A 26,500-nucleotide genomic window follows, 5' to 3' on the forward strand; every position below is an offset into this window, starting at 1 on the left:
TTTCTCTCCTCCAGCCACGCTGCCTCTGGGATGTTTCCGTTTTATACCCATTTTACAGATGAGAAAGCTGGGTCTGGGGAGGAGCAGTGTCTGTGACCTCCTCTGTGAGCTATCAGACTCTGCCTCTGACTCGCTCTCCTTCTCCTCTCTCTGGTTTTCTCTCTTCCAGCCACACTGCCTCCGGGATATTTCCCTTTCACAGCCCACATGCTCCCACTCGCCCCTTTGCAGTTGCTGTTCCTGCTGCCAGGCATGCTCTTCCCCCAGATTTGTGCAGGAGTCCCTCCTTGGCTTTGTCCACACTCTCTGTTCAGATGTCAACCCCCTCGGAGGGACCTTCCCTGCCCTCCCTTTCTGAAAGAACACCACCTTGCCCAAGACCTTGTAGCCCCTTCTGATGTGTCTTCATAATATTTGTCTAATCTTGTGTTACATACTTGATTTTTATTTTAAGCCCATCTTCTTTATTAGAATGTAATATCCACCAGGGGCTTCCCAGGTGACTCAGTGGGTAAAAAATCCTCCTGCAGTGCAGGAGACATAGGAGACACAAGTTTGATCCTTGGGTCGGGAAGATCCCCAGAGGAGGGCATGACAACCCATTCCAGTATTCTTGCCTGGAGAATCCCATGGACAGAGGAGCCTGGCGGGCTACAGTCCATAGGGTCACAAAGAGTCCGAAACGACTGAAGCGACTGAGTATGCACGCATGCAATATCCACCAGATGAAGAATTTTTCTAGTGTATTAACAGATGTGTCCCCCAGAACGCTGCCTGTTTTGGAGGAGCTGCTCAGGGGACGTTTATTGAATGTGTGAATGAAAGACTGAGGTTCCCTAGCTCCAGGTCCCAGTTTGTCCAGAGCAGAGCTGGGACTTGGCTCAGACCTGGGTGATCTAGAGGCCGTTTGGTGCCCTCTGGGTTGATGTCGCTCATCCCTGCCCTCTCCTCTAACCTAGGAACTGGCCAAGAGGACCCCCGGCAAGCACCCTGACCACCCCGCAGTCCAGAGCGCCCTGCAGGCCATGAAGACCGTCTGCTCCAACATCAATGAGACCAAGCGGCAGATGGAGAAGCTCGAGGCTTTGGAGCAGCTGCAGTCACACATTGAAGGCTGGGAGGTGTGTCTGGGGCAGAAGGAACCTTCTGGGCTGGAGACAGACCCGGGCTGGGGGGCGTGCACAGCTGTGGGTTCACACTGCCGTCTGGGCACCAGCTTTAGCCTGTGGCATATTTTGTTTGGCCTGCATGTTGCTTGCAAAAAAAAGTTTAATTATTTTTCAGGGAGGTCCACATAAAAGTATAGATTTCAAGTTTCTCTTAAAAAATTGGGAACCCTGGGCCCCCATTTTGCGTGGCATCAGCCATCGGAGCCTCTAGTTTTTCTCCCTGCCCCACCCCCAATCACTCCCCTTCACGTTTCCTGACCTGCCTGCTGTCCTTTGAGCTTTCGATGCCAAGGTCAAGGGTAGTGTTTAAGGGTTCACTCTGGGACAGAATTCTGGCTTCAACACTCCTTTACGGTGGCTTTAGGCAAATGTCTTAACTTCTCTGAACCATGCTTTGTTTATCTATACCTGTACATAGTAGGTACTCAGTGAATGGTAGGTATGGCTGTTACTGGGCTTCCCTGGTGGCTCAGTGGTAAAGAATATGCCTGCAATGCAGAAGATGCAGGAACATGGGTTCAGTCTCTGGGTGGGGACAATACCCTGGAGGAAGGCATGGCAACCCATTCCAGTATTCTTGCCTAGAGAGTCCCGTGGGCAGAGGAGCCTGGTGGGCTGTGGTCTGGGGGTCATCAAGAGTCAGACAGGACGGAAAGCAACTTAGCACAAGCACATGGATGTTACTGTGGTCATGATTATTAGGGGATGAGATTCTTGATCTCTTCTGTTGTGGCTTCCTTAAGTTATTAGAGTCTTCCTGAAAATCTGTAGAAGGAAATGGGAGAATCTGAGTAAATAAAAAAGTTAATATCTGAGTAAGTACAGCTGGAATGGGAGATTGAGACTAAAGGGGAAAGTCTTGGACATAGATTTTTCTCGGAATCATCGGCCTTAGACCGTTTGGATTTTCTGGCACTTGCTTCGTTTGGGATTTCCACTTCATCTCCCTGTGTTTTGTGTGTGTGTGTGTGTTCTGTCGCTCAGTCGTATTTGACTCTTTGTGACCCCATGGACTGCAGCCTGCCAGGTTCCTCTGTCCATGGAATTTTTCAGTCAAGTATATTGGAGTGGGTTGCCATTGCCTCCTCCAGGGAACCTTCCCAACCCAGGGACTGAACCCACACCTCTTGTGTTTCCTGCATTAGCAGGCAGATTCTTTACCACTTGCGCCTCCTGGAACACTCTCCCTGTGTTGGGGAGCCCTAAATGAGACTGTTGGAGAAGGCAATGGCACCCCACTCCAGTACTTTTGCCTGGAAAATCCCGTGGACGGAGGAGCCTGGTGGGCTGCAGTCCATGGGGTCGCTGAGAGTCGGACACGACTGAGCGACTTCACTTTCACTTTTCACTTTCATGCACTGGAGAAGGAAATGGCAACCCACTCCAGTGTTCTTGCCTGGAGAATCCCAGGGACGGGGAAGTCTGGTGGGCTGCCGTCTCTGGGGTCCCACAGAGTCGGACACGACTGAAGCGACTTAGCAGCAGCAGCAGCAGCAAATGAGACTGTGTTGCTGGGAGGTCGAGGGTGTGGCTCCAGAGGGGAGAGGCCTGTGTTCAGGAAGGAGGTGGGTGGTTGTGCAGTAGTGTTCATCATGTGCCCACTCTCCTTCCTGCCCAGCTGAGTCTGGAGAATAAATAACTGCATTTCTCAGACTCCCTGAGATGGGATAGGGTCGGACAAGATCAAATCCAGCTGCGTGAGGTTTGGAAGGCAGGGCGGGGACAGAGGTCACCCTTCTGCTCTTGCAGCAAAGCACAGTCGTGCTTGTGTTGGCTCTCTGTGATCGCATTTGCAGAGCGCCCGGCTTCCAGCTTCTGGGTGTCAAGGGGAAGGGCTCTGTTGTGCTGTTGGTGGTGTCTGTCTGGCAGGACAGGGTGGCTTTGTAGCTGATAGTTAAGGCTACATCACCTGAGGCCTGGCAGCAGCAGCTTGGGCAGCATTTCCTGAGAGTACCAGCTTGGGCAGGCTTTCCCATTGGCTCGACAGTAAAGAATCGACCTGCAGTGTTGGAGACGCAGGTTTGATCCCTGGGTTGGGATGATCCCCTGGAGGAGGGCATGGCACCCCACTCCAGTGTTCTTAACTGGAGACTCCCATGGACAGAGAAGCCTGGCGGGCTATACAGTCAATGGGGTAGCTAAGAATCAGACACGACCGAAGCGACTGAGCATGCACACACCAACTCGGGCAGGCAGGGGTCTGATTGTCCCTTTCCCCAGTTAGGGCAGGGGCAGTGGCTCCCCTGGAGGGCCAGTTGGGCAGTGTTCTTGGTTTTCTGGCAGCTGTAATTCTAGGCTGCTCTAGCCCCTCCAAGAATTGAGTAAGGAAAGCCCTCATTTTTTTCTGCTTAAAATGCTTTGCTTGGTTTCTGTTCCTGCAACTGAAAATTGTGTCAGTTAGGGTGTTTCCTCTAAGGAATCTTGTTTCACCTTCATGATGCCAGAGCTCTGATTTGGTTTCTTGTGACCCTTTGTGGTTCCATGGTGGCGCAGCTCCAGGTATCATCTGACACAAATCAGGAGGAGATGGGACCCAGTTCTCCTCCCTAGTGGAGGAAAACCTTTCCCAGAAGCCCCAGAGGGACTTCCTTTCCCATCTCATTGGCCAGAAATCAGTCACTTGGCTACTTTCACCAAATATGCTGACCTGAAGTGTGTATACAGTGGACATGTTTAAGTATCTGTCTGTTTGGGCTTTGAGTTTCCTGGCAGCCAAGTTAAAAAGAGCAGGACACATCAGCTACTTAGCATTCATTTGTCCAAAAAAAAAAAAAAAGGAAGAAGCTGGGCAATTCTTCTGGGAGACAGAGTTCTCGACATCCAGCTAGAAAGAAAATTTCTCATGTGGGCCCCTGTGAGGAGCATTAAGCAAGCAGTTTGGCAGCCAGACCAGAAGTGATTTCCAGATGCCTTCTGGTAAATGCCTAGGGAAATAGGAACTAAGGGTCTTTGAGGCTCTTATGACCCTGAAAAATCTGCAGTTTGAGAATGGCGCTTATTTTGATCAGTGTTGCTGGGTGCAGTAGGAAATAAAGTGACCCAGAGTAAGAGCTGCTGGCAATTATTGAGCACATGTGACACATTACTCCAACACAGGAAGAGAGGGCTGTTGTTATCCCCATTTCACAGAGTAGAAAACTGAGGTGCAGGCTCTTGACTTTGGGTCCAGCCTTTTAACTTACAGATGATTCTGCCTTAAGCAAGTCTGTCTTATTCTCCTGGCCTCATTTCCCCCTAATTTTGGGCTTCCCTTGTGGTTCAGTTGGTAAAGAATCTGCCCTCAATGCAGGAGACCCAGGTTCGATCCCTGGGTCAGAAAGATTCCTTGGAGAAAGAAATGGGAATCCACTCCTATAGTATTCTTGCCTAGAGACTTTCATGGACAGAGGAGCCTGGTGGACGGTAGTCCCTGGGGTCACAAAGAGTCAGACACGACTGAGCGACCACACTTTCACTTTTACTTGTCTCATTTCAGAAATAGTATCTCTAAAGCTGTCTCCTGGTATCATTTTGTCAATAAAGTGAAGCATAGAACACAGATGATTTTAGGAAAATGTGACATTGTTTTCTGTATAGTAGAAAGGTTTTCAAGTTTGATCCTCAGAGTGGACTTGGGAAAATAATATGTTCCAGCTAGAACAAATAATGTTTAACTATGAAGCTGCTTGCAGTAACTTCATGCCATCAGCAGTTAGCGCCTCAGGGGACTGGATGACTTAGGGCGGCATTCACAGTGAACAAAGGGGGTTGCCGGTCCTGATTTTTGATTCTCTTCTTGATACTTTCTTGTCTCTTTGACCTCTTGCCAATCTGATTAGATAGCTGTCCTCTCTCTCGCAGTATGGCTGGCAAGGGACTTGTTTCCGAAGGAGGTTGATCTTGTCTTGGCCACTCTCTTGCTGTGTGCTCAGGCTTGCATCATTAGTTTGATCTCTGATCTGTGGTTTTTTTGGCCTGATCCTCTATAAGCCAATTGTCCTTTTTAGTTGTGGGACTGGTTTAGTTAAAACCAGATAAGGTAATCCATAAATCCATTTTATTGAACACCAGGAAATGGGAGTATGTCACAAGAGTGTGGAAGTAAGCGTATGGGCCCGCCCCCTCTGCTTGGAGGGGTGCCTTTGCCTCAGTTTCCTTATCTGATAAGTTTGGATAGAGGCAGGAGACCACATGGCTCACTTGAGGATTCGGGGATTATGCAAAGCGCTCAGAACAGTGTTTTTTTTTTTTTTATTGGTTCGGAGTAAATACTCCATAAATGTCAGGAAGAGCCGTGGCTGCAGAGCAGGATTTCTTGTTTGATTTTTTTAGATGAGAAAGCATCATGCAACTTTGGCAGGGCTCGTACCAGTGTGGGCTGACCCTCCTGCAAAGGGATGCTCCACAGACTTCTGTGAGAAGCTCACGGTCGTAAAAAGACATGCATGGTCTTAATAAGAAAAAGAGAGAACATACCACTCTTACTGGCTCTGGACACCCTGGCTTAAGAGACTGTCCACTGTTCACTCCCCCAAAGAGAGACAGCAGGAAAGAAACGTGAGGAAAACGTGAAGTTAAAAAGAGGGGCCATAAATAGAAGTTCTTGTATGTTCTTCCCACCCGCTCTGGGATGCCTTATGCTCTTGCCCCTCTGAAGACCCCTGCTGTAGGCCGACAGATGCATCAAAACACTTCAGGTCCCTGTCTAGGAGGGGCACAGGTGGCAGAGGGGAGAAGGTGGGGCAGTAGGGCCACTTGTCTGGGTTCAGGTCTCAGCCCACCCACTCACTAGCTGTATCATCGTGAAAGCCGCCGTTTACACTTTGTCCCCATGGGCTGTCCGACTCCAATACTGGAGTGGGTAGCCTTCCTTCTCAGGGATCTTCCCGACCCAGGGCTACCCAGTTCTCCCACAACGCAGGCGGATTCTTTACCATCTCATTCTTTCCCTGAGTCACCAGGGAAGCCCAAGAATACTGGAGTGGGTAGCCTATCCCTTCTCCAGGGGATCTTCCCAACCCAGGGATTGAACCCAGGTCTCCCGCAATGCGGGCAGATTCTTTACCAGCTGAGCCACCAGGGAAGCCCAAGAATACTGGAGTGGGTAGCCTATCCCTTCGCCAGGGGATCTTCCTGACCCAGGAATTGAACCAGGGTCTCTTCCTTTGCAGGTGGATTCTTTACCAGCTCATTCTTTCCCTGAGTCACCAGGGAAGCCCAAGAATACTGGAGTGGGTAGCCTATCCCTTCTCCAGGGGATCTTCCAGATCCAGGAATCGAACCAGGGTCTCCTGCTTTGCAGGCGGATTCTTTACCAGCTGAACTACCAGGCAAGCCTGGACTAGCTGTGTGACCTTGAACAAGTCACTTCGCTGTTCTGTGCCTTTGTTTCCTAAAGTGAAACTCCGTTTCTGTAAAGTGAGAGTTGTAAGGATTAATGGAGTTCTGTGAGATACTTAGAACCGGAGTTGGCGGGTGGTAAGCCATGCACCTGTGTTAGCTTTCGCCCTCTTCTCTGCACAGCACTTCACTTCTGCTCTGTCTGAAGGAGGCCTGCAGCCCTGACCGGCGGACTCCGTGGTGTTCAGCCTCTTCGTGTGTATCTGGTCCTTAGCCCCACCCCTGACCTGGGTTCAAGGATTCCAGGGAGACTGTCAGCTGGGCTTCTTTCTTAGCAGAGCTGGGGTGGAAGAGGCCTCCCTCTGCAGCATCCTGGGCGCTTCAGATACAGTTTTCTGGGTGGCCCTTGGCTGAGGCCAGGGAGGCAACTTCCCAGGCTAGGTGTGCTTCTCTCTGCGGTCCCCTGGCCTTGGTCTAGGTCTGCATGGCCTCTGGGCTCTTGGTCCCTACAGCCGGGCCCGGTGGTAGGTTCCTATACAAGCAGCCTTCCACCCTGAAGGGCAATGGGCACGACAGCATTTTGGTTCCCTTCATTTTGGTGTCAGCTGGTGCTCTGTATCTCACAAATCTGGGTATTCCCTTTACTCTGAGTATAGTTATTCTAAAATACTATGCGTTGGACTACTTCCCTGGTGGCTCAGAGGGTTAAGAATCTGCCTGCAATGTGGGAGACCTGGGTTCAATTCCTGGGTTGAGAAGATCCCCTGGAGAAGGGCATGGCCACCCATTCCGGTATTCTTTCCTGGAGAATCCCATGGACAGATGCGCCTGGCAGGCTACAGTCCATGGGGTTGCAAAGAGTTGGACATGACTGAGCGACTCAGCACAGCACGTGCAAGCAGCCCAAATCCCCTTTGGAGCCTGGAAGGACTGGTAGGCCAGGCACGAGTGAGGTGGACAGAGGAGACAGAAGCACGGGGTCTCGAAGGAAGTGTCGCGCTGCTGTCTGCTCTGAGCTGCCCTGTGGGCCATGGATGGACTCTCATCACCAGGGAGTCGCGCTCTCCATTTGCGTGGATGCTGAGGCTCCAGGGGCTGCTTTTGCCCCCATATCGTTGGAGCAGCAGGCACACTACCGTGCTGGGTTGCTGTGCTCTGGGTGTCACGTATCTGCCGGTGGCACACAAGCATCTAGGTGGTGATTTCTGTTAACGGGTATGTATTTGTGTCCTGGGCTGCACAGCCCTTGGCTGCAAAGAAGTTGGTTTTCCAAGACCCAGAGGGGGCTCTCTGGCACCACTGGGTGAATGGATTTGTTGTTTCCAGCTGGCCCATGGGCACTAAGCAAACCCGCTTTGACAGCAACAGAGGGAATTGCGGAGGGTAGGTAGCAGATAGTCTCATTTCGGAGTTGCCAAAACCAGTTCCCCTTGCTGGGTCTCAGAAATAATTGAGATAGCAGGCCTCTGTGGGGTATGAACTTGTCGCTCCTGGGTGTTGAGTGTCTGGGGAAGGAGATTCTGTGAAGAATCCCGGCTCTTTCCTCCCTCAGTTCATTTCCAGGCAGAGACAGCATCTTGTCTCTTGGTTTCTTGCTACTCTGTGATCTGCAGGTTTGTAATGAATTTCCCCTAAAATAAACACTTTCGTGCCATATCCCCTGGGCCTCAGTGTCAGGGGCGCCACCAATGGATGGGGCCTCCATCCTTATCTTGATGTATTTAAAGTACATCAAGCACTTAAAGTTGGAGGCTCTACAAAAGAGAGATTTTAATGGTTTAAGTGAGATAAAAATCTTGGGATTTCCCTGGCAGTCCAGTGGTTTGGGCACTGCATTTCCACTGCAGGGGCACAGGTTCGATCCCTGGTCAGGGAACTGAAATCCGGCGTGCTGTGCACTGCAGCCAAAACAAGAACAGCAACAAAACAACCAGCCCAGCGGTTTATTTCTCAGTAGTGATGCAGGCTGGGGGTGGGGTGGCCCTGCTCCATTCGGACCCTGGTCCCTTCCAACGCCGTCTTCTGCCGTCTGCTACAGCGGGTCCTGCCACTCTGGCCACCTTCCATCCTAGGCAAGAGGAGATAAGGGAGGAACGGGAGGGAGGTGGTTTTCTCTCAAGAAAAGGATGTAGAAGCAGGGCACACTGGCTAGAATATCGTCACAGGACCATGCCTGGCATGAGGGATGCTGAGACGTGGAGTCTGTGGTTGGGCAGCCACGTGCCAGCTGAAACCACCTTTCTCGGACGGAAGAGGAGCATGGGTCTGAGACTCCCCCCTCCCCAGGGGCCCATGCCCTCCACGGTCTCTTTCCCGCTTCCTCTCTCTTTTCACTGTAAGATCTCTCTGCCCCGGGCCCTGGTCCGCTCAGAGCTCCAGATGGACCTGTGTGGTCCTTGGCTCCGCGTCCCCCTTCCAGCAGGGACCTCGCCCCGTCCGCATCCTCAGCCTCTTTATCTTCGCCGTCCTCCCGGGCTCCCCAGCGCCTTTCCTGATCACGCTGCTTGAGCCCCACGAGAGTTCAGTGCACTCCACACACACCCAGCATCTTGGTTATTTAGCACAGATGACCAGGTAGAATTCAGGAATGGTTCCCATCGCTTCTCACACCTGCAGCTAGAGGGGGTGCTCTCAGAATCCTTCCCCTGGTGGTGTTCACGTGGGGTTGGTCACTTGTTCTGCAAGCATTTGTTGAGCACCTACTGTGTGCCAGAGTGTGTGGGAGGTGCTAGAAGTACAGTGGCAAATGGTTGATAGATGCTTGATAATGCTTCCTGTCCTTAGAAAAGTGGCATTCTTTATATGTATATAATGAATTCTGCCAGCATTTAAAAAATATCTATGTATTTACTTGGCTGTTCTCAGTCTTGCGGCATGCAGGAGCTTTCGGTGTGGTATGCGAACTCTTCGTTGCGGCGTGTGGGATCTAGTTCCCCGACCAGGGCACGAACCTGGACGCCTTGCCTGGGGAGCTTGGTGTCTTAGCCGCTGGACCATCAGAGAAGTCCCAGAGGTGGCATTCTCATGGAGGAAATAAAGAAACAAGTCAAGACAAATAAATAGGGGGGGGAGGGGATTGGCAAAAAACCAACTAAACAAAACACAACAAAACCTATAACAAAACACTGCCTGGGCCGTGTGGGCTGAGTGAGTCCTTCCACCTCGCCAGGTCCCAGGTCCCCTCTCTGAGCGATGGTCGTCTCTGTATGCTCTCCTGCCAGCAGAGGGAAGCTGTCGATTGGGTGGTACTGTCGATTGGGTTTCTGTCTGCTCACCTCCAGTGGTGCATTGAGATTTTGGGGGTGTGAGGGAGGCAGGGGCACGTCTGTCTCTGGAAACAAAGAGGGGTCTCCCCAAGGGCTGTCTCCTGGATTCACCAGCTCATGTACTGCACCCCTGCCCTGTTGCTCTCCTAGGGCTCCAACCTCACGGACATCTGCACCCAGCTCCTCCTGCAAGGGACTTTGTTAAAAATCTCTGCGGGCAACATCCAGGAGAGAGCTTTCTTCCTCTTCGACAACCTGCTTGTCTATTGCAAGCGGAAATCCAGGTGAGTGCCTGGAGGCGGGGCCAGGGCTGCCTGGGTGGGTCAGGAGGCTGGGATCCGGTTGCACTCTTGACAGTTTCTCCTGGGGCGCTGGGCCTCCCTTTTCTCCTCTGAGTTGAGAGATTTGTTCTCGATCAGCACTCTCCAGGAATATAGGTTATTTAAAATTTTCTAGTAGTCGCATTTAGAGAAGCAAAAAGAGGTAGGTGGAATAAATTTAGATAATATATTTTATTTACCCCAATATATCCCCAAATATTATCATTCTACCTAATCAGTTTAAAAAATTGAGTGAATAGGTATTTTGCATTCTTTTAAAAAATGTACGCTAAAGCTTCAAAATCTAGTGTGTCTGTTACGCTTACAGCTCGTCTCAGTTTGTGCCAGGGACCTTTAAGTGCTCAGCAGTCACCCGTGGCTTGTGGCTGCTGTAGTGGGCAGTGTAGGGCGAGGCGGTCATGGGAGTTTGGAGATTTTTTTGTGGCACTCGCATCTTGTGATTCTAAGATCCAAAGACAGATGGTTCGAGGGGAGGGGGTCCTTCTCCTGTTACATTTTTTGAGGTAAAGATAGTGTCTTCGTCATCTCTGTGTCTTTCATTGGAGCGTCTTAAACTTTGCAGAGTGAATGGACGGGTGGATGAGTGGTAGACCGATGGGGATGGACGTTTGGTAGGATGTGCGGGCAAATGGGAGGAGGGATAGATGCCTAGGTGGAAGTTTGGGAGATTAATGGATGTGGGTGAAGGGAGGCCTGGAGGCAGTGCTTGTGAATGCGTGTATGAACTGATTGGTGGACAGATGAGTGAGTAGATGAATGAGTGAGTGGTTGGAGTTTAGGAGCCTGTTGGATGGAGGGATAGATAGTTGGTTGGGGGAATCTATGTTTGGGTCGTTGGAGAATCAATATGAAGACATGATGGGCTGGCAGAGGTGTGTTTAGATGAAAGTTGAGCTGGGCCTTTATAAGTAAATGGGTAGATGGATGGATGGTTGGATGGTCATAAATTGGGAGGCTGGGTGGATGGTGGAGGTTTAGAGATTGGTGGATAGATGGTCTGTTGGATGGGTGTGTTGAAGAATGATTGGTTGGTAGTTGCCAGAGTGGCTGGTCCCTGGTGTGGAAGGTTGGGTGATTGGATGGCTGCGTTGATGGAGAGACGAATGAATGAGTGGACAGAGGGAAAGTTAGGAGACGGAGGGGTGGGGGCTTGAGTGGATGGTTGGATGGACGAGTGGGTGGGTAGGTTGGTGGGCCAGGAGAATCCCTGCCTTTCAGTTTTCTCGCTGAGGAGGTAGAGAACCATCACAACTGACCAGTGCAGCCCATTTTGAATGAAACTTCTTCCTGCTACGTTGCTATGGGACAAAATAGTGACTTGCCAGAGGCTTCTTTATTCTTTTATCTAGCAAAGGCTGGGGCTGAGGGGAGGTCCAGATCTGGGCCTTACTCTCGGCATCACCTCTGCTTTCCTTCTTGGTTCTGGGCTTCTCACTTACTGCCTCCCTGAGCCTCGTTTTCCTTGTCTGGTTCTGCTGGCCTTCTAAGGTTGTGGTGAGGAACCGTTCCACAGGATGAGTGAGGGGTGTTCAGTGTGGGCGTGGGGAAGCTTCTCATCGTCCTCCTTCAGCAGTCTGACCTCTCTGAGCCTCAGTTTTCTCTTCTGTAAAATGGGGTTGATTAAAAAAAAGTTACAATAGTGTTTGGTTAAGAGCCGAGTTCCTTATTATTTCTCTAACTCTGTGACTTTGCCTCTCTGGTTCAATTTCCTCATCTGTGGAATAGGTTGAATTATCCTGTACTCCACAGAGCCATTTTGAAGGACAAACCTGTTAAGTTTGCTTGGTGCATAGTAAGTGCCCAGAACGAGTAGCTGCTGTTACTGATTACCTCCACAGGTGACGAGTTCCTATTCAATGTGATCCTGTGAGTGCAGCTTTAGCACACAGTAGGCACTTCGGCCACAGGCCCCTCCCTCTGCCCCCTTCCCTCCTTGTTCTGGGGCTTGCTCCTTCTGGTTAGAGGCCTCCGTGTCCTTCCTCACCGTCTCTGCGTGGCTGGGCCATGTGTCTCTTTCTCACTGATGTTTTCTTCCCTCTCACTCCCTTGGTCTGTCTGTGACTCTCGTGTCCTCCTGTCCCTCCATCAACGCTGCCCTCTCCTCCCGCCTTGCGCCCTGCCTGTCCTCACTGGGGCCCTCCTGAGAGTCCTCCTTCGGCAATGCCAAGGCCACGGCCAGCATCCACCCGTAGCCCTGCCCACAGCACCTCCCCAGGCCGTCTGAGGCAGGCCCTTTTCCCAGAATCCGGGGGTTTAGAAAACAGCACGTCCCTTCAGGCCCCTGTGGGCCCCCAGCCCGGGCCGAGTTTACTCAGGCTTCAGCCACCCCCACGCGGGCTCTTCCTCCGCTGGAGCCAAAGCAGCTGATGCTGGTGGGGCTGGACCCCCAGGGGGCCTTCTGGGGCCGGCCCTGTGGCCACACGAGCTCTTGTAACGCCGTTTCCGGCCTCAGGCTTGCGAGTGAGCGGGGCCGGCTGGAGGCAGAGGGCACACGTCACCCGGGAGAAGCTGGCAGGCTGCCACCTTTCCTGCACTGGGTCAGGAGCCCAAGGGCTGGGCTCTGAGATGTCTTGGAGGGGTGGGGCCATCAGCGGTGGATGGAGCTCCCGGCCTGACCCTGATGTGGTCCCAGGAAACGCCCGACGCTGGTAGCTGTCTGCCTCTGGTTATGGCTTCACCAGGCACCACCAGTCCGGGTCATGGGTCAGGAGAGGTCTCTGACTCGAGAGTGCTTCTGGTCGGATTCAAAACTGGAGGCTGTTCAGGCCTTCCCTGGTGGTCCAGTGCTTAGGAATCTGCCTTTCAACGCAGGGGACGCAAGTTCCATCGCTGGTTGGGGAACTAAGATCCCTCACGAGGAGGGGCAACTAACCTCGTGTGCCTCAGCTGCTGAGCCTGCAAGTTGCAATGAAAGATTCCCCAAGATACAGCGAAGATCCTGCCTGCTGCAGCCAGGACCCAGGTGGCCAAATAAATACGTATTAAAAAAAATAAAAATAGAGGCTTCTTGGGTGTCAGAAGTGGAAGGGAGAGTTTTAAAAACTCACCTCCCGGTTCTTCAGAAGAGGAAACTGGGCACAGAAGAGCCAAGTCTCCTGTGTCTCAATGTTTGTTTCAGATCATGGAGGTGTCAGCAGTGTGTAGTGGTTGAAAATGCAGAGACGCTGCTGCCGCTCGCTGTGTCAACTCTTAATGCCTCTGTTTTTCTGTCTGTTTAGTGGGGGTGAGAGCACTCTCCATCTCATGAGGTTGTTTTTACAGATCAAGGTAAAACACATAAGGTGGCTGGAATGGTGCCTGGAACGGGGTGTGTAGAGTAGGAGAAATCAAAAACCGTGTCTCCCCTTGGTTTAGTCACACACAGCTCACACTTCACTTGGGTCTGAAACAAGATTCTTCATTTTATTTAGGCCTTACCACGCGGCATGTGGGATCTTAGTTACCGGCCAGGGACCAAACCTGTGCCCTCTGTGCTGGGAGCGTGGAATCTTAACCATGGGGCCGCCAGGGGAGTTCCGAGACTCTTCCTTTTCATTGCAACGTCTGCTCCAGACCTTTTTCTCCTTGAGTCTTCTTCATTCCTAATAAAGGGCACCACCATTTACTCAGGCTCTGAGGCCAGAGTCTTAGCTGTCCTTCATTCTGACCTGCCTTACCCCCTCATCACCAGCAAGTGCTTTGCATTCTCTTATCGGACGTTGTCTAGAACCTCAATGTGATTCTGATAAAAATTGCAGGAGGGAGGTTGTGTGTCTGTGTACATAAATGATTTTTAAAGTTTATATGGCAACACAGACAAAGACAGCTAAGACAGTTTTGAAGGAGGACAAAGATAGAGGACTTTGACTCCTGACACCAAGGCTGCTGGAAAGCTGCTGTAATTAAGATTGTGTGGTTAAAATGGTGTAAAATCAGATTAATGGAGTGCAGTAGTGAGTCCAGAAACAGACCTACATGAAAGCAGTCATTTAAATTTCAACAAAAGTACCAGTGTGGTTCTGTGTATGGTGCTGGATCAGTTTGATAACCAGCGGGAAAAAGATGAGTCTTGACCCTTCATACAATATACAAAAGTCAACTTCAGATGGATCATTGATTTAAATGTGAGCAATAAAACAATAAAGCTTCTAGAAGAAGGCATAGGAGTCTGTCTTTATGACCTGGGGGGTAAGCAAAGATTTTTAAATTGTACAGAAAGTATAATTATAAAGGAAAAATATATTTATCAGACTACATTAAAATTAAGAACTTTTGTTCCTCGAAAGACAACAAGAAGGGAATAAAAAGCCAGGCCACAGAGGAGGAGAAGATCTTTGCTATCACTTTGCAAAGGACTCGTATCCATAATATGTAGACCAACTTTGGCCTTCTGCCTATTTTTATAAATAAAGTTTTATTGGCAAATGGCCATGCCCATTCATTTTTGTGTTGTCTCTGGATGCACTCACGCCTCAAGGGCTGAGTTCAGTAGTTGTAACAGAGACCATATGGCCCACCCAGCTGAAAATATTTACACGCTGGTTCCTTTTCAGAAGAAAATCTGCTGAGCCCTGTTATAAAGCATTGAGAAAAAGACAGCCCAACAGAAAAATGGTCAAGGGACAGTCATTTCACAAATGGAAGGTACCAGATGGCTAATAAACATGAAAAAGTGCGCAGCCTCATTACTCACCAGGGAAATACAGATGACATCTTTATTAGAGACACTCCTCTCGGCCACCAAAATGGCCAGAATGAGAAATTCAGTACCAGTTATGGAGACTGTGGAGCAACTGGAGTGTCTGTACGCCGCTGGGGGTGGGATAATTGTTATGGCTTGGCAGCGTCTACCAAAGCGAGTTGTGTGCATTCCTTATAACGGAGCAATTCAACTCCTAGGTAGATAAACCCGAAGAAAGGCACATGTATGTTCTTCTTAAGACACACATGCCAGAACATAAGGCACAGCACGAGACTGAAGCCAACCCAAGTGTCCGTCACCATCACCCTGTGTGATTCCATGAATGTGAAGTTCCAAAACAGGAAAGTGAACCCAAGAGGTTAGACATCAGGATAGTGGTTAATCTTGCAGGGGGTAGGAGCCAGAAGGGGGGATGATGGAGAGCTTTGGGGGTGCCTCCTGCCCTCCCATAGTGGAAGATGTAGTCTCAGAGACTACGTCTTGCTGCAGCCCTAGCACCTAGAATAGTGCCCGGTAGGTATTCTCTCAATCACCTGTTGAATGCATGGGTGGGTGACTCCCCCAGTCCCACCTTGGTAGCCTTCCTAGAGGAAGTGCTGGTCAGATGGTTTGTCAAGTGACTAAGTGGGTGTGTGAGAGTCCCCCTGAGCGAGTGACTCAGCGGTGGGTAGGTAGATGCAGATTTCTCCATGTAGAAATGGAGGTCCTCTCCATTCTGGTTTTCTTTCAGGCAGTTCCTGTTGTTAGACACCCTGACAGCCTCTACCCATTTTCTAGCCTTAGAAGAGTGGGGTTTCTATTGGTCCTTATTGGTTTCACATCCACATCTCCTGTTGGCTCAAAAGTAGCTCTGGGAAGTCAGCAAGGTTATTAGCCCATTTTCCAGATGAGGAAGCTGTGGCTGAGAGTGGAAAAGAGACTTGCTCAAGTCACCCCAGCACCAGCCAAAATGCCACACTTCTGAGCCAGTTCCTGCCCTGCTCCTGTCCCCGGCTGTCCTTTCTGTGCCACTGTCCTGCACCCGATCACCCTGTTGAAGATGACTGAGGCGCGGGGAGGGGACGGGTAGGGGACACTGACTTCCCGCTGTCTTTCAGGGTCACTGGGGGCAAGAAATCCACCAAGAGGACCAAATCCATCAATGGCTCCTTGTACATCTTCCGGGGTCGAATCAACACTGAGGTCATGGAGGTGGAGAACGTGGAGGACGGGACAGGTAGGCCCCGCCCACCCCCTGCCTGAGCCCAGCCTCCCCACTTTGCTGTGCCGCGTGGGCTTCTCACTGCGGTGGCTCCCCTTGTGGTGGAGCACGGGCTTCGGTAGTTGCAGCCTGTGGGCTCAGTAGTTGTGGCTCCCGGACTCTGGAGCACAGGCTCAGTAGTTACAGCACACACCAGCTTAGGTGCCCCATGGCACGTGAAATCTTCCCAGACCAGGGATCCAAACCATGTCCCCTACATTGACGGCCAGGTTCTTAACCACTGGACCATCCTTAAAACTAGGGTTTTAAGCAGCCTAAAGTGCACGAAGGAGATGGGCAAGGAGGCAGGGAAGCACTGGGGGAGACTTCTTTATGGGCAGGTCTTCCTTGCCCACCAGAGAAGAGATAGGAGAGGGAGCATTTGAAGGGTGGTAAGTTCAACCCCAAACCCGATCCCATTGAGGTCTCCACTGCCCTGTCTTCCTGGAGCAGGCAGGGCTTGTCCCATGACCTCACTCATAAGCGTATAATGATGAATGTTGAGTTATATGGCTGAGTCCATGCTGACCCCCTCCCTTTGCCTCCTGCCCCCGCTAGCGGATTATCACAGCAATGGCTACACCGTCACCAACGGCTGGAAGATCCACAACACGGCCAAGAACAAGTGGTTTGTCTGCATGGCCAAGACGGCGGAGGAGAAGCAGAAGTGGCTGGACGCCATAATCCGCGAGCGGGAGCAGCGCGAGAGTGCGTGGCCGGGGGCTTTCTCAGATCCGGGAGCGTATATGGCTTCCCCCAGTCTGATCCCTCCTGTCGAGTGAGAGCTGTGTCTGGGGACAGGGAGTAGGGTCCTTTCCAGAGAGATCGGGGCCACCTGCCAAAAAGCAGGTCTTTGAAGGGGTAGGAGCTCTGAGACTGTGATAACTGGTGGGAGCTCAGCTTATCTGGTTTAGCCCACTAGACAGATGGGAAGCCTGAGGGCTAGTGGAGGAGACTTGCCTAAGGTTGTGCCAATGTGGTTGGTCGTCCTGGGATTCTTGGCGGTCGTGGGGGGTCAGCTGGGGACAGGCTTTCGGGATCCACAGGCCTGTCCCCTGGGCTCCCCAGCGCCTGGTACTGACCGTGTCTTCCGTAGGCCTGAAGCTGGGCATGGAGCGTGACGCCTACGTCATGATCGCGGAGAAGGGGGAGAAGCTGTACCACATGATGATGAGCAAGAAGGTGAACCTGATCAAGGACCGCCGGAGAAAGCTGAGCACCGTTCCCAAGTGCTTCCTCGGCAAGTGCGTGCCTGCGCCTGCCCTCCCCTGGGTCCCTGGGCCTCGGCTGCACTCACCTGGCTCTTCCCAGCTCTGCCCCGTCCCCCAGGAGCCCCCCTGGGCAGAGCCACTCAAGCACCCTAAATCCTTATGGAACAGCCCTTGGCGGTCAAGCGTAGTGAGGTCCCCATATGAGGTCTTTCAAATGTTTTTGACCACAGCTCACTGCAAAATGTAAGGTTGATATTGTGACCGGGTACACACATACGATCCATTAATTGTATGATCGAAGCCAAAGTTTCACAGAATTTACTGTGCTTTATACACTCTACAAGTATTTGCGTATTCTGTTCTACTCATTTCTTCATTTCAAAAATACTGCTGTTGCTACTGCTGCTAAGTCGCTTCAGTCGTGTCCGACTCTGTGCGACCCCATAAAATTGCTTTCACAAACTATGAGTGGGTTGCCCACCATAGATTGAAAAATGCTGCTCTAGCATTTAAGCAAAGAGAGGCCCCTGTAGCTATTTCAAGCAAAGAGGTATTTAATGCAGAGAGTTGATTTCAAAGGTTTTGGGAGGGCCGGAAGAGCAAATGTAGACCTTTGAATTAGTCTGTTCAGATGCCCTAACGAAGTCCCAGAGTCTGGGCAGCTGAAACAACAGAGATGTATTTTCTCACAGTTTTAGAGGCTGGAAGTCTGAGAGCGAGGTGTTCGACGGGTGGGTGTCTGGTAAGACCTCCCTTTAGGAGATCCATAAGGGGAGGGAGGTCTCCCATGGCTTTCAGTAGATAGGACCTCCAATTTCTCTGTTTGGGAACTACATTATTTCCTAATAATAAAATGTTATTGCCCCTGCCCTTGTTTTATAACCGAGGATCAAAGGGCCAGAATGCAGGTGATTTGGGATTGGATCCTAAACCCAGGTTTAAATCTCATTCACTTGGGGGAGCGGGCTGGGCACTGGGAGAAGCGGAGGAAGAATTGGAGTCCCCGTAAAACCAGCCAGTTGTTCCCAGGCCCCTCTGTGTGTTAGACCTGGTGGTCACGCTCTGGAGAGGGTAGGAGAGTGCCTGGGGCCTCACAAAGCTTCTGGGGAGAGAAGCTTGCGGTGAGGCTGGGGTTCTGTTTAGAATTCATTAACTCTCATCCCACTTGCTTCTCCAAAGCTTTTGGGGAGGCCTGGGATAAAAGCTGCTGGAATTATTCTGCTGTCATAGACCAGGGGAGAGGTGACTTGGTCTAGGGTGGTCACCGTGAAGATGGCGGCAAGTGTCACATTCTGGGTCATCTTGAAGGTGATGGCATTTGCTGACAGGGTGAGGGAAGAAGGGAATTAAGGATTATGAGCACCTGGAAGGATAGATGGCTGCTTGCTGAACAGTGGCGGGGGAGACGCAGGGAGGTTTCAGGGGGCGGGGGTACAGCCCAGGGGACATTTGGATGCTTATATAGGGACCGGCCCCCAGATGGAGATGTCGACTTGTTAGGTGGATATGGAATCTTGACTCAGGGAGAAAAGTCTGGATTAGAGACCTAAGTGCAGGGCATGTGGGCGTTTAGATGGTTTTCAAAGTCATGAAACTGAATGAAATCTGCAAGGGATGAGTAGAAAGAGGGCAGGAAGGAAATGAGGTAGGGACTGACTGGGCCCTGGGGAGGAGGAGCAGCTATCAAAGGAGAGGAAGCTGGCAGAGAGGTGGGAGGCAGGCTGGTGAGTGCGGTGGCCTGGAAGCCAGGTGGGGAAAGGTGCGGAGACTTGGAACCATGGTTTGGACATGTTAATAAGGTTGAGATGCCCCGTAGACATTTGCATATTGACAGATATTGAAAGGTTGTTGGATGGGCAGTTGGAGAGTGTGAAGCTGGGGTGGGGGGGGGGTAGGGGTCACGGCCTGAGGCTTACGATTGGTCTGGCAGCAGCCAGGGGGTCTTAGGGGTTGTTGGGACCCTGAGAGGTGGCAGCCATGCCTTTGAGTCAGGTTTTGCCCTCAGGTCAGGGACCCCGCTCCGTGTTCCCTGGGAGGCTCTGTGGAGGGGCGAGTGTGGGCCCGAGACCTGCGGGAAGCCAGGAAGGGGCAGCCTGGCTGGTCTCCATCAGCTAATCCCCTAATCCCTGGGCAAGGAAGGAGGTTTTTCTCTTAGGAGAGGTGTGCTTCCGGCCCCCCAGGGTCAGAGGCCCTCCCTGCCCCTTGCCTAACCCTTCGAAGAGCTTAGTCCAGCTGGACGGGATAACCGGTCTGTGATTAGAGCTTCAGCAGTGTTTTGTCTCCTTAGGAAGGATTAGGGAGATTTTGTTCATTGCTCATTTGAAGCAGGGCCAGGACTGATGACTGTTTATCATCGTGCTAATGGAACTCACCTCCCTGCACGGCTTTGCTCTGCCCGAGCCCGGGGCCATGGTCCTCTTTCTTCCCGGCTGGCACCCAGATCCCCTCAGGTGGAAGGAACCAGGAGCCCTAGGGACATGGCCAGGCAGCCTTTCTCCGCTCCACGTGCGGCCACGTGGCCGTGCCTTTTAATCTTCACATGACACTGTGGTTTACTGTCATTATCAGTGCACGATTGCTGTTAGTTGCTAAGTCATGTCCAGCTCTTTTATGATCTCATGGACTGTAGCCTGCCAGGCTCCTCTGTCCATGGGATTTCCCAGGCAGGAATACTGGAGTGGGTTGCCATTTCCTTCTCCAGGGGATCTTCTCAGGCCAGGGATCAAGATACCTGCGTCTCCTGTGTTGGCAGGCGAATTCTTTATCCCTGAGCCACCAGGGAAGCCCCGTCAGTACATAGTAGGTGATAAATAGTGACTCGCCAGGCATTGCTGCAGACACCCCCCTGGAAGCATTTCAGACCATGGAGTCACATGGGTGAACATAACCCCCCCGACCCCCACCCCCAGTTCCTGCCCTCATGGAGCTCAAGGTCGTGGAGCAGATGAGCAAGAGAAATGGGACTCTTGTACTGAGAGTGAGTGGACACTGGGTCTCAGCTCAGGGACTTTCCTGGGAAGAGTGTCAAGGCGTACCTGTGTATCCCCTGTGCCCAGCCTTGGATTTGACATTCAGTAAGTGAAATCCATGTTTACTGGGTGCATGATATAGTGGGGCAGGAATGAAGAGCGACGAAGGCTGATGCATGCTAACTCTCTGGCTCCTGCCCACGTAGGCTGATCTGCTCCCTGCGTCCCCAGCACCCCCCACCCTGCATCCAGTTCCGTCTTTCTGGAAGACTGGATCTCGCTGCTTCTCGTGCCCTGGCCCCCACCAACTGGCAGACCACTGGTTTCCTTACTTCTCACTCAGAGGCTGATCCTCCCGCCTGTACTCTCTTCCCTGCGCCCCGTGGAGGCAGACGATGCCCCCCTGACCCAGTGCGCTTTGCAGACGTGTTTTCCATAAAACTTGGTATTCAGTGTCCACATTTAACAGTTGGGAGATTTCACAGGAAACGCTGGATTTCTGGCTTCTCTTGAAAAGTCATAAGATGCTTTAGTCTCCCCATGTGGACATGGTTGGCCGCCCTGAGTGGCTGCCGTCTCCAGAAGTGCTGGCTGGCTCAGCAGAGTTTCCACCTGGCCCTTTTCACTCATTTACGAGAGGTCAGGGTCCCTGCATTAGAGGTGAATGATGTCTGGTTTTGAACCCTGGATCCCAGCTCAAGATTCAGTGTGATTCGAAAATTACTGACAAAATCCAGAGGGTCCCTGAATGAACCACCTGCCAGATGGACCCTTTGGAGGCCCAGAGAGGGACAGCAATTTGCCCAAATCTGCCCAGCAAATTGATCCTCAAAAAAGGTCGAGACTCAACTCGGGGCAGAAAGCTGGGTCTCGGCTCCTCTGTCGTCTGGGCTGCCTTTTTCTGTGCTGGCAGCTGCTGCAGGGAGCTTCCTGTCTCTCCCCAACCCTGGCTGCAGGGCCGCCGGTCCGGGCCAGAGGTGGCCCCTGAGGGGACAGCTGGTGGGCAGCTGGTAGCCGAGTCTCAGCTTCCAAGAGTGGGCACTCCACATCTGTTCGCCTCCCCCAGCTGCTGGCAGCTTTCTTTCTGCCACTGATTTTGAGGACTTGGGGAATAGCACTGGGGGAGGACAGGACTCAGAACAATCTCTTCCCTACTCGGGGCTCCGCAGAATAGATCTGTTTCTTCTACGCTCTCCTTGGCCTGCGCTGGGGCTCCCTGAGTGCCTCGGCACACCCCACTACCTACACATAAGGCAGGTCTTTGCTCCGCCAAATGCTGGAAAGCTAAAAATAGCCCTGCTCCCCTCTGGCCCTGTAATTGGAGGCGGAACAGCTGGTTTCGATAAGCTTCGTGCTCTGGCCAACTGCCACCCGCTTTCATTGAGTACAGATTGCCTCGCGTCCCCAGCTCTCCCCTTTCCTGCTGACTTCCACTGGGCTGAGCTCTGCGTGGAGCCCTAAACACTCCTCTGAGACCTGGGACCTGGGGTCTGGCTGAGCCCCTGCCCTGCTGGGTAGTCACATTGGATTTGTCTCATTTCCTCTGGGCTTGTGAGCACATCTTTCTTGCTGAGGCCTTCCTGCTTCCCCCAGAATGTTCCTTCTTGTTGCATGGCTCATTCCTTCAGTTGTTCACGAGGTTACTGTGCCCTGCTGTGGTTGGGCTCCTCTTCCAGGTGCTGGGGGTGTAGATCTGTGAGTTAGACAACAGGTCTCCATCAGCATGGAGACGACATTCTGATTCTGGGAGATGGCTGATAAACGCATCCATAAATCTGTAAAGAGTACAACTCCAGTGATGAGTGCTAAAAAGGAAGTAAAACTGAAAGATGGGATGGTTTGTGTGTGGGGGTGTTTTGATGAGGTGGTTGGGGAAGACTTCTTCAAGGAGGTGATATTTGAGCTGAGACCTAAAGATGAAAGAGAAGGGCTATGTGAAGAGCTGGGGAAGCGTGTGTCTTGGCAGCAGGAACAGCAAGTGTAAAGGCCCTGAGGCAAGCAGGAGTCTGGCACGTTTTGTGAGCTGGGGAAGACGGTGAGTGCGGTAAAGCAGAATAAGTGAAAGAACAGAGATCAGGGGACAGTTCACGCAGGGCCTTGGCATCATGTGGGCAGAAGTTGGATGTTTTTTGAGAGTAAGTAGGCAGCTCATTCGGAGAAGGCAGTGGCAACCCACTCCAGTGTTCTTGCCTGGAGAATCCCAGGGACGGGGGAGCCTGGTGGGCTGCCGTCTATGGGGTCGCACAGAGTCGGACACGACTGAAGCGACTTAGCAGCAGCAGCAACAGCAGCAACAGCAACAGCAGGCAGCTCATTGGAGGGTTTTCAGTGGGAGAACAACATGAGTTGGTTGTCTCTCCTGACTCTCTACAATCATCTTTCTGGGTCCTTATTTCTTCCTGCTTATTAGTTTCTTCATTCCTTCTGTCTGTTCACCCATCCAGCCATCATCCATCTCCCACCCACCCCGCATCTACCATAAATCTCTCCACTTACCATTCACCCATCCATTCATGCTTCCCTCCACCCACCTACCCACTAAGCTCCCCAGTCACGTAGTCATTTATCTGTCGAATCATCCAATTATCTACTCACTTTTCATTCATTTGTCCACTCATGTGCCCATGCTCTCATTCCTCCATCCATCCATCCATCCATCCTTCCTTCCAGCCTCCCTTCCATCCATCCATCCATCCATCCTTCATCCATCCATCCACCCTTCCATCCATCCATACTTCCAGTCTACCATCCATCCATCCTTCCATCCATCCTTCCAGCCATCCATCCATCCTTCCATCCATCCATCCATCCATCCTTCCTTCCAGCCTCCCTTCCATCCATCCTTCCATCCATCCATCCATCCTTCCAGCCATCCATCCATCCATTCATCCATCCTTCCATCCATCCATCCATCCTTCCATCCATCCGTCCATCCTTCCTTCCCGCCTCCCTTCCAGCCATCCTTCCTTCCATCCATCCATCCATCCATCCATCCATCCTTCCATCCATCCATCCATCCTTCCATCCATCCATCCTTCCATCTATCCATCCTTCCATCCATCCATCCATCCATCCATCCATCCAGTTAGCTTGAGGCAGGGCCTGGGGTCTGCTCACACCCACCTCTCTGCCATTGGTCTTGAGGAAAAGCATCTGGCCTCAGCAGGAACACCTGCTTCCTTGTGGCTCAGCTGGTAAAGCATACGCCTGCAATGCGGGAGACCTGGATTTGATCCCTGGGTTGGGAAGATCCCCTGGAGAAGGGAAAGGCTACTCACTCCTATATTCTGGCCTGGAGAATTCCATGGGGCCATAGAGTCAGACACGACGGAGCGACTTCCACGTTCACTTTCACTTTTCAGCAGGAACCCCGGGCCTGTGGGGTCCTGAGCTCTGCTTCCCCACAGGCAGTTCGGCTGTTACTCCTGAGAGTGGGTGGGATCAAGCCAGTTCAGTGCTGGCAGCTATGGTCCCAGGATAGGGGTGGCCCTCTCAACTGCATCTTATATTTCTGGCAGTGAGTTTGTTGCCTGGCTCCTAGAAATTGGTGAAATCAGCAAGACGGAAGAAGGTGTGAACCTGGGCCAAGCCTTGTTGGAGAATGGTATTATCCACCATGGTGAGTGGGGCCTGGGTCTGAGGGGGGTGAGGGTAGGCAGGTCAGACCTCAGCAACTGTGTGTGGAACTAACCCAGAGGCCATTTCTACTCTGCTGTGCGGCCACCTGTTCCCTGGGCACAGAGTGGCTGCCCTTATAAAACTGCTCACAGGGCTGGAAGATCCAGCACTCACTCGGGGCACCCAGAAAGCAAGGTGGCCTTGTAAAGTTATGGGCGGGGAGGAGAATTTTCTCTCTGTCCCTGCAAAAAATAGCAAGAACCATTGAAGTTTTAGTTTCCAGTTGGAGCGTGGGCAGGGGGTTCGGTGAAATTGCACTTGGCATGGAGCCTGGCTGGGTGGAGGGTGAGGATGTGGTGTGGGTTGGGAGGGGCCAGGGGGCTGCACTCGGCCTCACCAGCCCTGGGTCCTTCTAGTCTCTGACAAGCACCAGTTCAAGAACGAGCAGGTGATGTACCGCTTCCGCTACGATGACGGCACCTACAAGGCCCGAAGCGAGCTGGAGGACATCATGTCCAAGGTGCGGACCCTCCGCCCTGACCCACAGTCTAGACCCCACTGCCCCCACCAGCCCCCCCTCTACTCCCTACACCCTCCTATCGGCCGGGATTTGTAGTCCCCTGGAGAATGTGGCCCGATCCCAGACTCCCCCTTTTTCTCTTTCAGGGTGTGAGGCTTTACTGCCGTCTCCACAGCCTTTACACCCCTGTGATCAAGTAAGTTACTCTCTGCAAGCTTCACCTCTGCCTCTTCTCAGCTGTGTGGCCTTGGGCCTGTAACTTAACCTCTCTGAGCCTCGGTCTCCTTCTCCATCCAATGGAACTCATAACTGCACCTACCCTGTAGGTTTGTCTCGAGGGTCAAGTGAGTTAATCTGTTGGGAAACACTGCAGCTTGGTGGTGAAAGGTGTTAGTTCTGGGGTCAGACAAGGCCGAGTTTGGATCTCAGCCTGCGAGTTGGTTAGCAGCTATTTCCCTTTGTGGAATGGGGATGATAATAGGATCCACCCCAGGGCCTTTGCACTTGCTGTCCTCTCTGCCTAGGATGTTCTTTCCCTACATATCTGCTCCCTTCTTTCCTTCAAATGTCCCCAAGTCAGAGGGGCCTTCCCGACCACCTTTCTAAAGTATCACATCTGGAATATACTTTGGTTTTCTTCTTGAAGCTTGTCAGTGGCTGACATACTCTATGTTTATTTCTTGGTCTGTATACTGTCTTGTCTTCCCCCACTGAATTGTACACTCACCAAAGGCAGGGAATTTTCTCACCACTGTGTCCCCAAACCCTCAGCAGCACCCAAAGAGGCACGGGCCAGTAGAACTTCCCGCATTGGTAGAAGCGCTCTGTACCCGTGCTGTCCAGGACACTGGCCACTAGTCACATGTACTTTCACACTCTTGAGACTGAAGAGTGTAATCTGAACTCTGATGTAACATTAAGTGATTGGAAACCAGCCACATACTGGAGAGTGCCTGTCCGGGGCAGAGGAGCCCTCAGTAAATGTTTGTTGAGTGGTGGTTGAGGGGTGCCTAGCTTCTTTTGCCTCTGTGTCTGCATCTGTGGAATGGGCATAAGCATAGCTCACACCCCTGGGGTTGTCATGAGGAGTGAATCTGAGTGGCGCCGGCACACGGTGAGCGCTGTATCAGTTCCCGTGATTCGTGATTGTCTTTACTGTGAAGCTTATGGTTGTGGATGAAGGGCCGGGAGGGTGATGTGATCCTTAATAGCTGCAGAGGCCTCTGCCCGCTGTCCTGACAGCTCTTACCACCTCTCAGGAGCGGAGGGGCAGGGTCTTCTCCCCTTGGAGGTGAGGCGCAGGGAGCCCCTTTGTGCAGGCCCAGAAGGCAGGTGGGGCTGGCCCGGTTCGGCTCGGACCTCACAGGAGGGGCCCCTCCGTCTGCCCCCAAAGGAGGATGTGGCCAGGCCGGCAGCAGGTCCTGGTTACCACACACGTGCCCTGCTGGGCTCCCCAGCTCCCGAGAAGAGCTCCCCCAACCTGCCTTTCTCAGCCCCAAGAGGGCTGGCTGCAGACACCCATTTGCGTCGGCCTCAGAAGCTGAGCAGTTTTGTGGTTTGGCTGCAAGATCCGCACAACCCTTCATACCACAACTTGGCAGGAATCTTGACAGGTCAGAGCGAAGAACCAGGACTGTCACAGACCCCTGCCCTCTGCTTGGTCCTGACTGCGCGCTCCAGCCCCTGGAGAGACGTTTCCCTATCGACACGGTTTTGTTACCTTTAGACGCAAGGATGGCAATGATGAAACGCAAGGAGAAAGGGAAGAACTGGAAGTCTGTCTCGCTGCTCAAGAGCAGATCAGGTCTCCGCAGGCTCAGCGCTTTTGACGTCTTGGGCTGGATCGTTCTTTGTTTGGGAGCTATTCTGGGCAGTTTTGAGTGCTTAGCAGCGTCTGGTCTCTGCCTGCTAGATGCTGATGGTACCTCTGGGCGCCCCCGTCCCCGGTCAGATCATGACAGCCAAAAATGTCAGCAGACACAGCCAAGCATTCCTCGGGGGGCATAGTCGTCCCTGCTGGAGAACCCTAGGCTGGGGAGAGTTCCCAGAGCATTAGAGCTGCCTGAGGATGGGGTTCTGGGTTGGGACAGACCTGCCCAGGTGACTCTGTGAGTGAGGGGCGGGTCTGGCCGGTCTCCCTGTCTGGTGGTCACCCCGGTCCCCCGG

General features: G+C 52.2%; 1 protein-coding gene across 1 annotated transcript in view; it reads left to right on the top strand.

Annotated features, from left to right (window-relative positions):
• PREX1 (phosphatidylinositol-3,4,5-trisphosphate dependent Rac exchange factor 1) overlaps positions 1-26,500 on the top strand; it is a 181,481-nt gene that overhangs the window by 111,441 nt on the left and 43,540 nt on the right. Inside the window, exons 6-13 of the mRNA XM_070381077.1 lie at positions 960-1,121; positions 9,905-10,038; positions 15,874-15,992; positions 16,575-16,724; positions 17,113-17,260; positions 23,715-23,815; positions 24,231-24,334; positions 24,481-24,530. Coding sequence (XP_070237178.1) covers positions 960-1,121; positions 9,905-10,038; positions 15,874-15,992; positions 16,575-16,724; positions 17,113-17,260; positions 23,715-23,815; positions 24,231-24,334; positions 24,481-24,530 — 968 coding nt within the window. The remainder of the gene's footprint in view (positions 1-959; positions 1,122-9,904; positions 10,039-15,873; positions 15,993-16,574; positions 16,725-17,112; positions 17,261-23,714; positions 23,816-24,230; positions 24,335-24,480; positions 24,531-26,500) is intronic.

This window comes from Bos mutus, chromosome 13, assembly GCF_027580195.1.
Source record: "Bos mutus isolate GX-2022 chromosome 13, NWIPB_WYAK_1.1, whole genome shotgun sequence".
Lineage (NCBI taxonomy): Eukaryota > Metazoa > Chordata > Mammalia > Artiodactyla > Bovidae > Bos > Bos mutus.